We start from the raw sequence: 14035 nt of genomic DNA, 5'->3' as shown, positions 1-14035 counted from the left end.
AACATCGTAGGGAACGCTTTCTCTGAGGCACAAGGCACAAAGATCCGGCAGAAGGCTGTGGGAGGAGAAGGTATAAATGGGCAGTGCACAGGTGCAGCCTAATTAAGTCAGCACTGCCTCTCACAACCTTAACCCTTAATAACCCCTTTGGACCAGGCACCAATCACTGGTGCACTGGTCCTTTGAATCTAAGAGTCCCGGCGCGCGCGCCCTAGAGAGCGAGGACGCACACGCCGAGACGCTGGAGTGCTGCCTGGGGGCATACGCTGTGACACCTCATTTGGCTTCGGGATTAGTACAATAGGGCTTGACCACTCACTGGTAGACTCCTCTAATTCGAGCATGCGCCTAACCTCAGAGGATACAGAGTTTCTGCGTGCTTCTGGTATCCTTTATGGCTTTAGATTCACCTTACTGTGGGGTTCAGTTCTCACGTGATGTTTGATCAGGTGGGTACGGCCTGAAGAAGCCTTTTTACTTCTTGTTTCTGGTGCACTGACAGTGCCTCACAAATTTTTAGCAGGGGAATTGGTTGCGACATCTCCTTAATCATGGTCTGTGCGGCCCCCGAGGATTCCCGATCTTTCCACGGCTTGATCAGATTTACGTGGTAAATCTGGAAGGGTTTTCTCCTACCTGGTTGGTGCACCTTATGATTCATCTCACCCACTTTTTCCACAACCCTTATAGGGACCCTGACACTTTGACAGAAACTTACTTTCTACCATGGGAAAAATCAGGACCCTGACCCCGGGATTAAAGTCCCTTACCCTGGCAGATCTGTTATAAATTATGCTTTGAGCCTCCTGAGCTCTTTGCAGATGCTCTTCAACTATGGGCATCATGGTCACCATCCGGTCTTGTATTTGAGCCACATGCTCGATGACGCTTTTATAGGGAGTAGCCTCAGTCTCCCAGGTCTCTTTGACCACATTTAGTAAACCCCTTGGGTGACGGCCATATACTAACTCAAACGGTGATAACCCTGTAGAATTCTGGGGCACCTCTTTGATCAAAAACATAAGGTAGGGTAGGAGGCAGTCCCAGTCCCGACCATCCTTTTCTACCACTTTTTTCAACATCTGCTTCAGGGTCTTGTTAAATCTCTCGACCAAGCCATCTGCCTGGGGGTGATACACAGATATACAAATGTGGGCGATTTTGAATAATTTGCATAGTTCCTTCATCACCTTAAACATAAAGGGTGTACCCTGGCCAGTAAGAATCTCCTTAGGTATCCCTGTGCGGGAAAACATGTGAAACAATTCCCGGGCAATATTTTTGGTCGCAATATTTCGTAGGGGCACCGCTTCCGGGTACCGAGTGGCATAGTCCAATACGACCAAAATGTATTGGTGTCCCCTAGTCGACTTGACAATGGGACCGACCAAATCCATAGCAATTCTTTCGAATGGCACCTCAATGACGGGAAGAGGTACCAAGGGACTACGGAAGTGTGATGCTGGGGCACTTATCTGATAGGTGGGGCACGACTCGCAGTATGATTTTACTTCCTCATACACTCCAGGCCAGAAAAACCTTTGTAGTACCGTCTGCTCTGCTGTGTTTTGCTAGTCCCCAAATGACCCCCAAGTACATGGTTATGTGCTAGATCTAGTACCATACGTCAGTAGGGCTTTGGTACCAGAAGCTGCTCCACCATTTCGTTGTTGCATTTGGTAACTCGGTACACTAGGTTTCTATTCATGGCAAAATGCAGAAATTTCTGTTCAGCTTCTGGTTCCTGTGGTACACCATCTAACATGGTAACGTTTCCTCGAGCATTCACGAGAGTGGGGTCCCTCAATTGTTCAGTATCGAAGTTACCCAACACATTTTGCCCAGATGGGGAAACTTCTTCCTCCCCAGCTAACACCTGCAACGGAAAAGTGTCATCATCATCATCATGCATTTTACATAACCCTACATTTTCACTATGTATTTAATTTGAACCATTGATTTCAATGGGCAGTTCACTGAAATGACCATTTAAAGGGGAAGGCACAGATTCTGCAGCAGTTTCGTCACTGGTTGCAGAAGAGGTTTTCTTCTCCCATAATTTCCAAAACAATGGGAAGTCCCGGCCCAATATTACATCATGCACAAGTCTTTTGACCACCCCAACTTTATATGTCACAGTTCCAGCCAGAGTCACCAACTTAACCCAAGCCACAAGGTAAGACTTGACATCCTCGTGGATGCACAGCACATTTATGCTTTTATCCGGCACATAGTTACCAGCCACGAAGCTGGCATGCACTAAGGTGACCAGACTACCAGAGTCCAAAAGAGCCCAGACGGAGCAGTCATTTAACACCATGGTACATATCTGCAGCTCAGTCTCTAGTCCTGGAGAGGCCACACAAACCGGCACCGCATACAGAGACTGTCTCCGGATAGCCTCACACTCCATGGGCTCTGAGCTAAGAGGGCAATGGGGAGCAATGTGTCCACACTCATGGCACCTTCAGCACTGGAGCATCCCGGGTCTCCTAAGTGGGAGGACCTCTCCAGGACCCGACTGCCCCTGGGACTCATAACCAGACTTTTACTTGCGCCCAACCTCTAGAGCCTTGCTCCCTCTTGCACCCTTCCACACACCCCCAAAAGCCGGAACTCTCTTACCCTCAGATGACACAGGTCTGATACTCCGGAGAGGTGTTGGTGTGGCAGGGACATCACGGAGGTAGTCCTCAGTTGCCAGGTTGACAAGCTGATCAGCAGTTTTGAGATCTCCATGTCCGACCCACCATTGTAGCTCCGCTGGGAGGGCTCTGAAATAATAATCCCCCACCACTTTCTCCACGATCTGGGCCAGTGTAGAGGACTTAGGTTCCAGTCACTTCCGAGATCGATGAGGTCAGACATCTAAGATCGGGCAGGCTTGTCCATGGTGTAGCTCCACGTGTGGACCCTCCGGGCACGAAGCGCCGGTGTAATGCCCAGGCGAGCAAGGACCTCCATTTTAAATTTGCTCCCTAAGGTCATAGTAGGCCTTTTGTGGTTCACCGGACAGAAAGGACGCAAGGACCTCTGCCCACTCTGCTACTGGCAGTCTCTCCGCCAGTCTCATAAACACGATGAGGTAGGCCTCGATGTCGTCATCGGGCGTCAGCTTTTGCAAGGTCTGCTGCACAGCCCTCCTCACATTAAAAGTCTCTGGGGGGCTTACCTCCACTTGTTGGGCTGGAGCTACAACAGTCTCTCTCAATGCAGCTATCTGCTCCAACAGCAAATGGTTGGTTTCCTGCTGCCGGGCCTGGGCCTCCACCTGAGCCTGCCGTTGTGCATGTAAGGCCTCTTCATGCCTCTTTTTATCCTCAAGGTTGGCCTGCAAAAACAGCTTCATCATTTCTTCCAGGGTCCTTAATGAGCTTTTCATAGTAGCCGCAGCTTTAACCCAGGACATAAAGCACCAAACTGTCACACCGTTGCCCTTAGCAACTTGCTTGTGCCCGCATCCTCCACCAATTGTAAGAGATCGCTCTCTCAAGCAGGGCGGTGATGACAGATTCCTTCTCAGACAGAATTCGTAAATCTGGCAAGGGATTTACGATACACTAAATTTATAAAGGTCCCTGTACATGAATGGTAAACTTGTCTAATATTAAAACTAGGATTGGTATTGTTAGGCAGTGCAAAGTTCGACAGTATTGGTAAATTTGCCCCTAATGAACAGATGTAAAAAATATGGAAATTTGTTTGTCTTTTTCATATTCTTCATAGAAAAATTAATCTGTTTAGCTCCATGTGATGTTATCTTTGATTCTGCCCTATATTTAGATACACCTAGTGATGATGGTACCATAGCAACTGTAGCCTCAAAGGGAAATATTAGGAAACTTGATCTTTGCTTTTCTAGTTTATTGCTTCTCATTATTTCTATAAATGCTGAAAGTGTTTGTTTCTCTTCTAATCATTAGGAAGCTTTTAGTCCTTCAAGTGATCTTAAATCATATTTTTATGGTGAAGACAAATGATCGAAAGTATAACTGAAGTTTTGATGAAGACAAATCATGTTAAGGAAACACAGTACCTTAACAATATTCATCAGATCCATCTTACAAAAGCAGAATATGTCCTAAACTCAAGTATATTTCCAGAAATTGCTCTACATAAAACTATTTAGATCAAGTGGGTTTGGGCCTTTTCTAATTGTGGTGCATGTACCCCAGGGTGTACATGCAATGGCTCTAGGAAGTTCTCACACTTTCCTTTTGCTATGCTTGTAATGTGCGACACAATGTATGATTGTGTTCATCTCAGGGTTCTCTATTTATTTGAATAGGGAATAAATTCCTAATGGTGAACATTGAAAATTTGCAAAAAAAAATGGATAGATAGATAGATAGACCTTTCTTTTAATCCTCTTTTGTCTCACATTGCAATCAAAACTGTAAAATATTCTCTATGTTTGCTAGAAATATTGTCTATTGGTTAGCCATTTTCTCCTTTTCCTCTCAATCTTGCGCCTGGCTGAACGACAACTGGCTGCAGCAGGAGCCTCCCTCTTTTACCCTTTGTCAAGTTGGGCACAAAAAGTTTTTAAAGGGAATATGTCATTAGAAAATGACCATTTGTTTAAACATATATTGTTTAACATATTTTTTTTTTTTTTGAATCGTTGAGTTTTTTTTATTTTTTTCATGTCATTATCTATATAAAAAACTTATATAAAGCCCACCCATTAGTGCCGGTGACGTAACCCGGCTCACTGCTAGGAGGAAGCCTCCGCCTAGCATTCCCAGAGTGAGACCCTATACGTCACCGGATCTGCTGAAAATGCCCTTGCCCTGAGCGTTGCAGTGCAGTGCAAGGGAGAGCATCAGAGCATTAAATGTAATGTGTGATGCTCTAATTGAGTCACTCATCCCCTTCTGTCTCTGCTCACTGTAAAGGCTGTAATACACAGCCCGATGTGGCAGACGATTGTCGGGAATAGTGTTGAGCACGAATATTCGAAAAGCAAATTTTTATCACGAATATCGGCACTTCGAGAATTCGCCAATATTTAGAATATAGTGCTATATATTCGTAATGACGAATATTCGTTTTTTGTTTTTTTTAACACAGTACACATCAGGTGATCATCCCTCCCTTCTTCTAGCTTGTGGGCTTTGTCACAGCTTAGCAACATCCCTAGCAACCAATAGAAAAGTTGCCTGCCCCTTACTATACAAGTTGCACGTATTGCAAAAAAAATGTGCATCATTAATTGCCAAAAATACACAAATATATTGGAGCACTCTATCTGCATATAAAGCTATTCTTATGTTCTGCCGTGTCAACCATTTTCTCCAGCCTCAGGAAACTTATACCAGCTCGAAAAATGTAGCATAAGTGACCCACGCCGGTATTTCGCATGCATTACGCGAATAATACATTGCTGATTTTCGCAATCAAGAGTATAATCTCGAATTCATGAATATACGACGACTATTCTACAAAATATTCGCGAAATATTGCGAATTCGAATATTGCCCCTGCTCATCACTAGTCGGGAAGGAAGCGTTCCCTCCTGGCAATCATCTGCTTGCTAACGGAGGGGACAGCTGCTATTACATGCAGCGATATCCTCTGCAGCATGGGAATGAGCCATCACTATGCCATTACACACCATGATCTGCAGCCTACAAACGATAATTGTTTAATATGTCAAAAGATTTGGATTGCCCAATGAATGAGCGTTTGCTCATTCATCGGGCAATCGGTGGCAGTATTACACTGCCAGATCATCGCTAACGAGCGTTCATGTGAACGCTCGATAGCGATCATCTGCCGAAAAATTGGCAGGTGTCATACAGGCTTTAGTGAGGCGTTCTGTCGTGCTAAAAGTCCAAACAAAGGAGGAGGTTAATGAGCCTGGACAGGAAGTAGAATAATACATGGAGTGACTTCCAAAAATTAGATCCAGAAATCCATCCACCCATTATATGCGTGTACAGATAATATTCACATATAGACTGTTAATATGTGATAACTATGATTGTAGTGTCCTTTTAAGTAACAGAGTTAACTTCATACATCTCTGCTCATGACGAAGAACAAGTTGGAATAAGGGACATTTAAATTTCACGTCATGTCATAGAATCTAGCAGTGTGCCACTAATTGATGAAATCTGCATTCCTAAATGTTGTGATCTTTTGTCCTTTGCGTGCCAATCAATAAAGTGTGACTGATGCTGGGGTGATTCTTACCAGTGGCGCCATATCTGAATTCGAATTTTACACAATGCTAGACCATGCGTTTGCCATGAATGTAGATGCACCGTATTAATGTCATTTAATTTATATCATTCATGTATATGCTAAGTGAGAGGAGCAGTAGATTGATTAGTAATGAGGGAGAGGACTACTAAGTGTCCTACTACAGAGTGCAATTCATGAACACTATGTTCCCATGCTTTTATTGATCAGACGGTTGGATTTCAATTGAAAACTGTTGACGTTGGTGTAATACACAAGCTGCTCATAGAGAAAGGAAAGCAAACTAATTTACAGCTGGAGAAAGCCGTGGTGGAGGAAGGATCATTCATCAAGAACAAATACATCTTTGTAGCCCAGCCATGGAAGAAAGAAAAAACAAATATGATATCCATGACTCTTCAAGTGACAGGTCAGAGAAATGTGAAAAATAAATGCTGAAAGGAAAAGTTTTTCTTTCTTTTTATTCTTTTAAAAATATTTTTAGTTTTTTACACAATGTTGTATTTTTTTATGTTTATTTGTTGTCTCTGTCTCATGTATTTAATAAGGCATGTTCCTTATATCATGTACTGATGGACAAAGAACTATAAAAATGGGACCACTCCACACCATGAGCTCCGCCATTTTTATTAAAGTAGATCTCCGCCATACCATTTTTAGCTCTAAAAGTTTGTGCTGGTTAATTCAATTAAACAGTGTAAGAAGATGTATAGATACATATTACATTGCATGATTTCAAATGCCGTAGGATGCTGACCTGACAAATGATAAGTGACAGGTCAGCCTTAGTTGACCCTGAGATATAATAAGTACATGGTGATTCAAAAACAATGATGCAAAATTATACCCTCAGTATTCATAACTGAGAGAACATAACACAAATTTATTAACATGAAAAGACACACTATCTATCCAAGTTTTATCCATAGAATACAAATGTTCAATGTGAGCTCCATTGGTGACATAGCAGATGTCTAGGAGGTAGGCCAGTTCTGTCCAGACGTGTGCCAACATACCCTCGGATATGGACTCCACTTTTTCCGTGATGTATCATTTCAGGTTGTTCAGATCCTGTGGCTGGACAGACAGATACACTGTGCTCTGGATATAACCCCACAGAAGAAAGTTGTAGGGTCTTTGATCTAGAGATCGGAGAGGCCAACAAAACATTGGTGAAATGTTTATTGTGGTGTGGCTGATCCAAGGGTCTGGTAGAATTTAATTCTGGCATCTTTAGATATCCAGCTGGAAACGAGGAGCGTGCTGCTGATAGACTACATTTGGCAGATCTTACTCTATCTGTGTCAAAAGACATTCTCTTAAGATTTCCAAGTATGAGTAGTCAGTGGCAATATTATTTGCAAAAAATAGAAGGCATCTCCGACTTTGCGCCCGCTCATTGCACAGAAAACCTTTATTTTGAGTTAGTCCCGCAAGTGCTTGATAAGGCACATGGATAAGGCACTGTCACAAGAGACCACATTCTTGCAAATTTCAAAACTCAAAGAAGCCTTTTTATTGCTATGATGTCACCATCTTAAACGTGCCCCTTTGTGTGCAGGTTTAAACTAACCTAAAGTGACAGATACATGAAAACTATAGAAAAGAAAACTTTGTTTTGACTTTGTTTACTTTAGTTACAGGCATTTATATTTGCACCATTCTTTTTGAATCACCTTATATAATTATATAATCAATTATCACAGTCAACTGTTAGGCCTCTTTCACATGTCAGTAAATAATCGTTGTGTGCGGTCCTTGGTCTCCATGAACAACACACACACCCAATGACTTTAAGGTGTGTACTGATATATCAGTGGTTTTACACTGACCGTGAGTCCATGGTAACACTACTCAAGCATGCCCTATGTTATCTGTGATTATAGATCCTCCATGAACATTGTAGTCTATGGGTCCGTGAAGACCACAAACACAACACATATGCTATCATATTTGGTCTCTGGTTTTCATGGACCATTGGTAGATGTTCTGACAATTCATTTTCAGCCTAGCAGTGTCTGTGTCCATCTTCATGGATGAGAACCACTGAGCATCTTGTCATGGATGTCATCAAGGGTACGGACGTGTGAATGAAGCCTTGTTTGTAATCATTTCTGTGAATCTGATTTTACTGTGCTGTCGGATTGTGACATTTGCTGAAATTTCTCATTATACTAATCTGACTTGATAACGAAGAATATTTTTGTACATTGAGTACCTTTTTTGATAGCTTAGTAGCTTACCCTGTATAACTTTAATTTAGATCTGAAATAATGAGTCGATGCAAACATTTTTTGTGAAATGTTCGTACATTCACTTTAATCAAAAGTGTTGTGTTATTTTATTAAAACAGAAATTAAGAATGGGAGCAGCTCTGGTGCTCTTCTCAATGAGAATCATTCTATGACCTCAGGTAAGAGAAACAAGTAATATAGGATTGAATAATATTTATTTCTAAGCCTCTGTTCACATCTGGCAGGAGGCTCTGTGTTCAGTCTGTCATATTTGATGCAGTACTATTTTTCATAATAAAATGATAAATAATAAACACCTTCAAGGAATCCTAAGGACTCCATTCTAAGTCTATGGGGTCTGTCAGGTGCAGTTGGTGTCCGACATTTGATGGATCTATCACAACTTGAAACCTGTTTTTCTGTTCCTGTGACGGAACAGAAAAAAAGGAACTCAAATCAAAGATGTACAGCACTTCTACTCGCAGTTCTGATAATCTTTAGTAATCCATCTGTTATAACCCTACAAACTACAAGTTTTTACGCTTTCTGCAAAAAAAAATAATGAAAAAAGGTAAGAACTGTTCTGACCAATGCAGTAGTACAGTATATTGTAGCAGCCAAATATTACTTTATATTGAACATGGATTTTAAAATATTTTACACATGCACCCGAAAGGGAGTGAAAACCATACACAGAAGCTACATTTCCACAATGGTGTCCTGTAGAAGCTGTTGTAGTTACACGTGATATCCTGACACTTTCTCCCAATCATAGAAAAATGGTACATGTGTGTACCTGGTATCTCTGTATAGCCCAGGTTTAGGTTCTATCCCAAGGCAAAAATGCACTTTATAAATGTATTTCACAGCAAGTGTAATTGTTTTGGGGGATCTAGTGAGTCTATGAGAACTAGCCCTCATAGAAATTAGTATGGTTTGGAATATGCTGAATGGGTTCACATTTGTAAAATTAATATTACTGCAATGTCTCTAATACAGATGGGGAATGGAAAATTTATTTATTTAGCTCCAGTGAAGAAATACAAATTTCAGAAATTCTACAAAATAATCTGCAGTGGAGTATTGTGTTCTATGGAGACAAAGGCAGGTCAAACCCACTGAGACTAGAAGAGCAAAACTTAGATCAGTGGAAGTGGCAGGACCGGCTGACCTACAAGGTATTCTATTAGAAAATTATTTAAAAAAGATTATTGATTGAATTGTCTTTTAAGTGCCAGTGATATGCAGTATTTTGCTTTCTAAAGATGGACATAATATACCTGTGCTTAATAGTCCAGTATCGACTTGCATACCCCCTGAGTAGCTCTACCGAATCAAACTTACAGCACCATACAGCTGAATGTGGGGATCATTAAATTACACAGGGCCTGGGTACTTAAGCTGAAATAAGGATTGTAATACAAGGATATAAAATACCTATCTATTTGCAATCTTGCTAACACTATAATATACCACTACTGATTTATAGAAGCTATCAGAATTGTTGGCCACTGCTATTATGGAGTACTGGATTTCACAGGTAGCAGTGCTAAAGGTTGTTGCAGCTCCTCTAACTCATTGTGTGCATTAAGCAAATACTTGTAAAGACTTGGAAATATCTTTTTTATCATACCCCAATTCTTAAAGGTAGCTTCAAAATGCAACAAGCTCGATTAAAGTTTGCATTGTTGGAAGCAACGGACATCTTTGACAAGGGTACCAATAGCAAATACTAATACTAGTGGGTACCCTCAGTTAAAAAAAGTTGCACTACATTTTGGACTCCAATTTCCATGCTTTTATTTATTTTCAGACTGCCTTATATGCATTTTATAGCTTGCTTCTGTGGGCATATCTATCTCAGTAAGACCTGATTCACATAACAGTATTTTCCATCTGTTTGTTATTCATGTGTGCAATGGACAGAACAAAGACAATACATGGACCCATTAACATCAGTAGTGCAGTTCACACATCAGAGAAATTCACATAGTATGCATGTTTTTTTTCTATTTTTTGTTAAATTTTCATTCATTCAAGTGTGTTGGTGCAGGAAAAACAAAAAAACGGATGCAGCATTCTTGGAGTGATTTATCCTTTTAATTCAAATGCAGTTTATGTGCTTTCTGTATTCCACCCTGCAGACTCTGGGTTCTTTTCTCCCTAAAACAGATTGGCTCACTGTACTGTGTACCCCTTCAGTGAGCCTCTGAGAAGTGAGAGCAGAGGATGGGAGTGGTAGTGGTCCTAATGATAATGTGTCACGATATTCTCCCTCAGGCCGTCACTCCCTGAGAATGGTGCAGTGAACAAGGGGTACCCTGTAGCTGGGGGTCTCCTTGCAGACTCTAAGTGCTTTTCGCCCTAATACAGCTTGGCTTACTTTGCTGTGTACATCGGCAGCAAGCCCCTGAACAGTCAGATGAGAGGATGAGAGTGGTAGTGGCCCTGATGATGATCTGCCATGGTGTACTCCCTCAGGCTGTTGCTCCCTGGGGTTGGTGCCATGAAACACAGGCACCCTGTGTCCCCTCGGGGCACTCCCTGTAGCTATGATTCTCCTTGCCTAATGGTAGTTTTGGGGTGACCTTGATGTTAAAGAGGACCTTTCATCGGTCCAAACATTGTGAACTAAGTGTCATGATCTGTACAGCGGCGCCCAGGGATCTCACTGCACTTACTATTATCTCTGGGCACCGCTCCATTCTCCTGCTATGCCCTCTAGTATGTTCCGTCACTTGGTTATAGTAGGCGGAGACTTAGGGGACTTGGTTATAGTAGGAGGAGACTGCCCTTGTTCTCCTGGGTGTCTCCTTCTCCCAGGCTGTAGTGCTGGCCAATCGCAGCACAGAGCTCACAGCCTAGGAGGTTTTCTTCTCCCAGGCTGTGAGCTCTGCACTGCGATTGGCCAGCGCTACAGCCTGGGAGAAGGAGACGCCCAGGAGAACCTGGCAGTCTCCTCCTACTATAACTAAGTGACCGAACATACTGGAGGGCATAGAAGGAGAGCGGAGCGGCGCCCAGGTATAATAGTAAGTGCAGTGAGATCCCTGGGCGCCGCTGTACAGATCATGATACTTAGTTCACAATGTTTGGACCGATGAAAGGTCCTCATAGGTGCAAGCAGGGCTTGAAATGGAAATGCAATGGTCAGCGTGTGGTGTTAGGGGAATCAGTAAAGAGGTCAGATTGAGCTTAACAAAAGTCTGTCTTTACTGTGCACCAGTAGTACATCCAGCAATTATCTGTACAGAGTGCAAATTCCACCCAGATGTCCAACCATGAGCTAAGTAAGTAGTTTTCAGCATTGGCCCTCTGATTACTCTTTCTCTTGCTACAGTCTCTAATACTGGGATCTCTGACTAGCAACCATAATATATAAAAATGTCCACAATTCACATGGAGGCATGCGGTTCCATTAGTACGACTGGTAAAATTATACCTGAAGTGTTCATGGTGTCTGAACTCATTATCCCTTCACTGCAGCAGGGCCTGAGAATCACCTTGCTGACTAAAATATTGTAGCCCTAATGTTAAATCCACTAATCTGGGGTAGCCTCGGGTGTCTTAATTTGTTTCCCAATGCAGCAGCAAAGTCTGTAATACTCCATACTGGTTACCTTGCTGACTGACATTATAACCATAAAAATTCTTCCAAATCTAGTCTCTCTCTATGATGGACAAACGGGGATCTGTTAGTCTCCAAAAGCATTGCTGAATACCTGAGAAAATACTGTCTGATCCCGCTTCCTCCAGGCCCATTTTCACACTCCCTAGCACAACTAGAATCTTCTCCTGGAACTAGAGGGAGGGACCAGCCAACACTCTCAGCTCCAGAGAGGGCTAGGCCAGGATAGTTAACTCTGGCCATGCTTGTCTCATGCTTACGCAAACTGGGTGTGTCGCATTACATAGCAGTATTTAACATAACATTACAGTACAGTGTGGCGGAACCCGCCTCGCCACTGGGCATTGGAGAGGCTTGGCTGCCCGCCTCCTACCTGCTGACTATGGCCCCTAGTGAATTGGTACGTTTGAATGCAATATTTGGGCATGTGGTATTTTATATTGCTGCTACTGGCCCTTTAATGGCCATCCGTGGACATGTTGTGACTTTTAGGAACAATGCCCCTTTAAGACTGTGTAGCAGATTGCATTCAGGCTGTCTTAAATACTATGTATGTTATTATGTGTTCGGTTAAATTGTATATGTGTATGCCAGGGTTCAAGTTAGTCCATTACGTTTGGTAATTGTATTTTGTGGATTGCGTCTGAGACAATGCTTATTGTGTTGGTTAATTACATCTCAGACAATGCTCATTGTGTTTTGTTTATTGCGTTACAGACAGAGGCAGAGGGAAAGGGATTTTGTGTACAGTTGCTGGGAAGGTTTGAATACTGTGGATACATGTGATTGGCTGTTTTTGCAGAGCCCTGTGGGTGGTACCTTGTTGGAAGATGTGTATAAATCAATGCTTGTGTTAAAATAAAGTGAGTTCCTGTTTTAACCCTCAAGGTGAAGTGTCGTCTCATTCTTGGGGGAGGATTTATTGCATGCTGCCCCAGTTTGACTGCTAGGAGTGAAAACCTATTCGTATGGTTCCTATTCAACTGCCTACAGCATTCATATGCTTGGGAGAGGATTTCTATGCTTCTTCGGTTCGGTGATTGTGGTGTCTGCCAGAGTGCTTGGAACCCTCAGGAAAACGCTAGGCGCATCCGTAAACGGAGGTACTCAGTCGGGGTGCCAGGTGATCCGTTACATACAGTATATTACCAAACAATTGCAGATGCCCCTGTCCACTGGGTAGTATACACCCCTACTTGGGTTGGTACTTGGATCCATCTGTGGTAGTACAGCGCATACTCCCAAAGACACAGATCTCCGCTGGCTCTCTCAACTAGCTATGTTGTGGAGAGAAAGAGAGTCAAGGGCATATGCACAGTATTCAGTAGGAACAGTAATGTCTAAGCCTTGTCTAACTACCAGAGTGGCATCAAATTAAGGCTCCAAGTGATGGTCCAGGACATAGCAGTGTTACCTATCTAACTAGCTAATATATATAGAAAAGTCAATTTAAAGTGTAAATAAGAACAAGTCCTGGATTGGTGGCTCTGTTGATGCAAGAGTCCCAGAAATACAATACCAAGTCACACATTGCCCTTCAGATGAACAGGTCTCTAGGAGTTTATGTGACATTTGAGTCCATTCCTTGGATACCTGACTTAGAAGGTTTCATAACTGTATCTCAGGTGGTTTGATTTAACCTGAACATTAAAGGTGGAGCCCTTTAAAGTTGGAGACACTAAGGTGCACATAGTAGGGCCAAGAGCACACATAACACAAACAAGGACCAATTTGTCTCTCCCTTAGATGACTTTTCTCCAATGTCTCTTTTAAGCAACACAAAGAGCTCCAGGCCGGGTCTGAACGCATGTCCTCTTTCTTGTCAGCATTCAGATTCTCAGAGCTCCCTATCGTGCTCTCTGCAGCTGTAACTCCTCTGAAGACCTCCTGTGGTGGGAACAGGAACTGCAGGTCGAGTTTCTAGCATGGGTTCTTGCAGCCCATCTTCGTCTTTAGCCCACTGCAC

General features: G+C 42.6%; 1 protein-coding gene across 1 annotated transcript in view; it reads left to right on the top strand.

The window, feature by feature from the left end:
• The window catches only part of RP1 (RP1 axonemal microtubule associated), a 595469-nt gene that overhangs the window by 492440 nt on the left and 88994 nt on the right, over positions 1–14035 (top strand). Inside the window, exons 49-51 of the mRNA XM_040433131.1 lie at positions 6418–6616; positions 8561–8620; positions 9441–9619. Of these exons, the coding sequence (XP_040289065.1) occupies positions 6418–6616; positions 8561–8620; positions 9441–9619 (438 nt within the window). The remainder of the gene's footprint in view (positions 1–6417; positions 6617–8560; positions 8621–9440; positions 9620–14035) is intronic.

This window comes from Bufo bufo, chromosome 5 (assembly GCF_905171765.1).
Source record: "Bufo bufo chromosome 5, aBufBuf1.1, whole genome shotgun sequence".
Lineage (NCBI taxonomy): Eukaryota > Metazoa > Chordata > Amphibia > Anura > Bufonidae > Bufo > Bufo bufo.
This window is presented reverse-complemented; position numbering and strand designations above follow the sequence as displayed.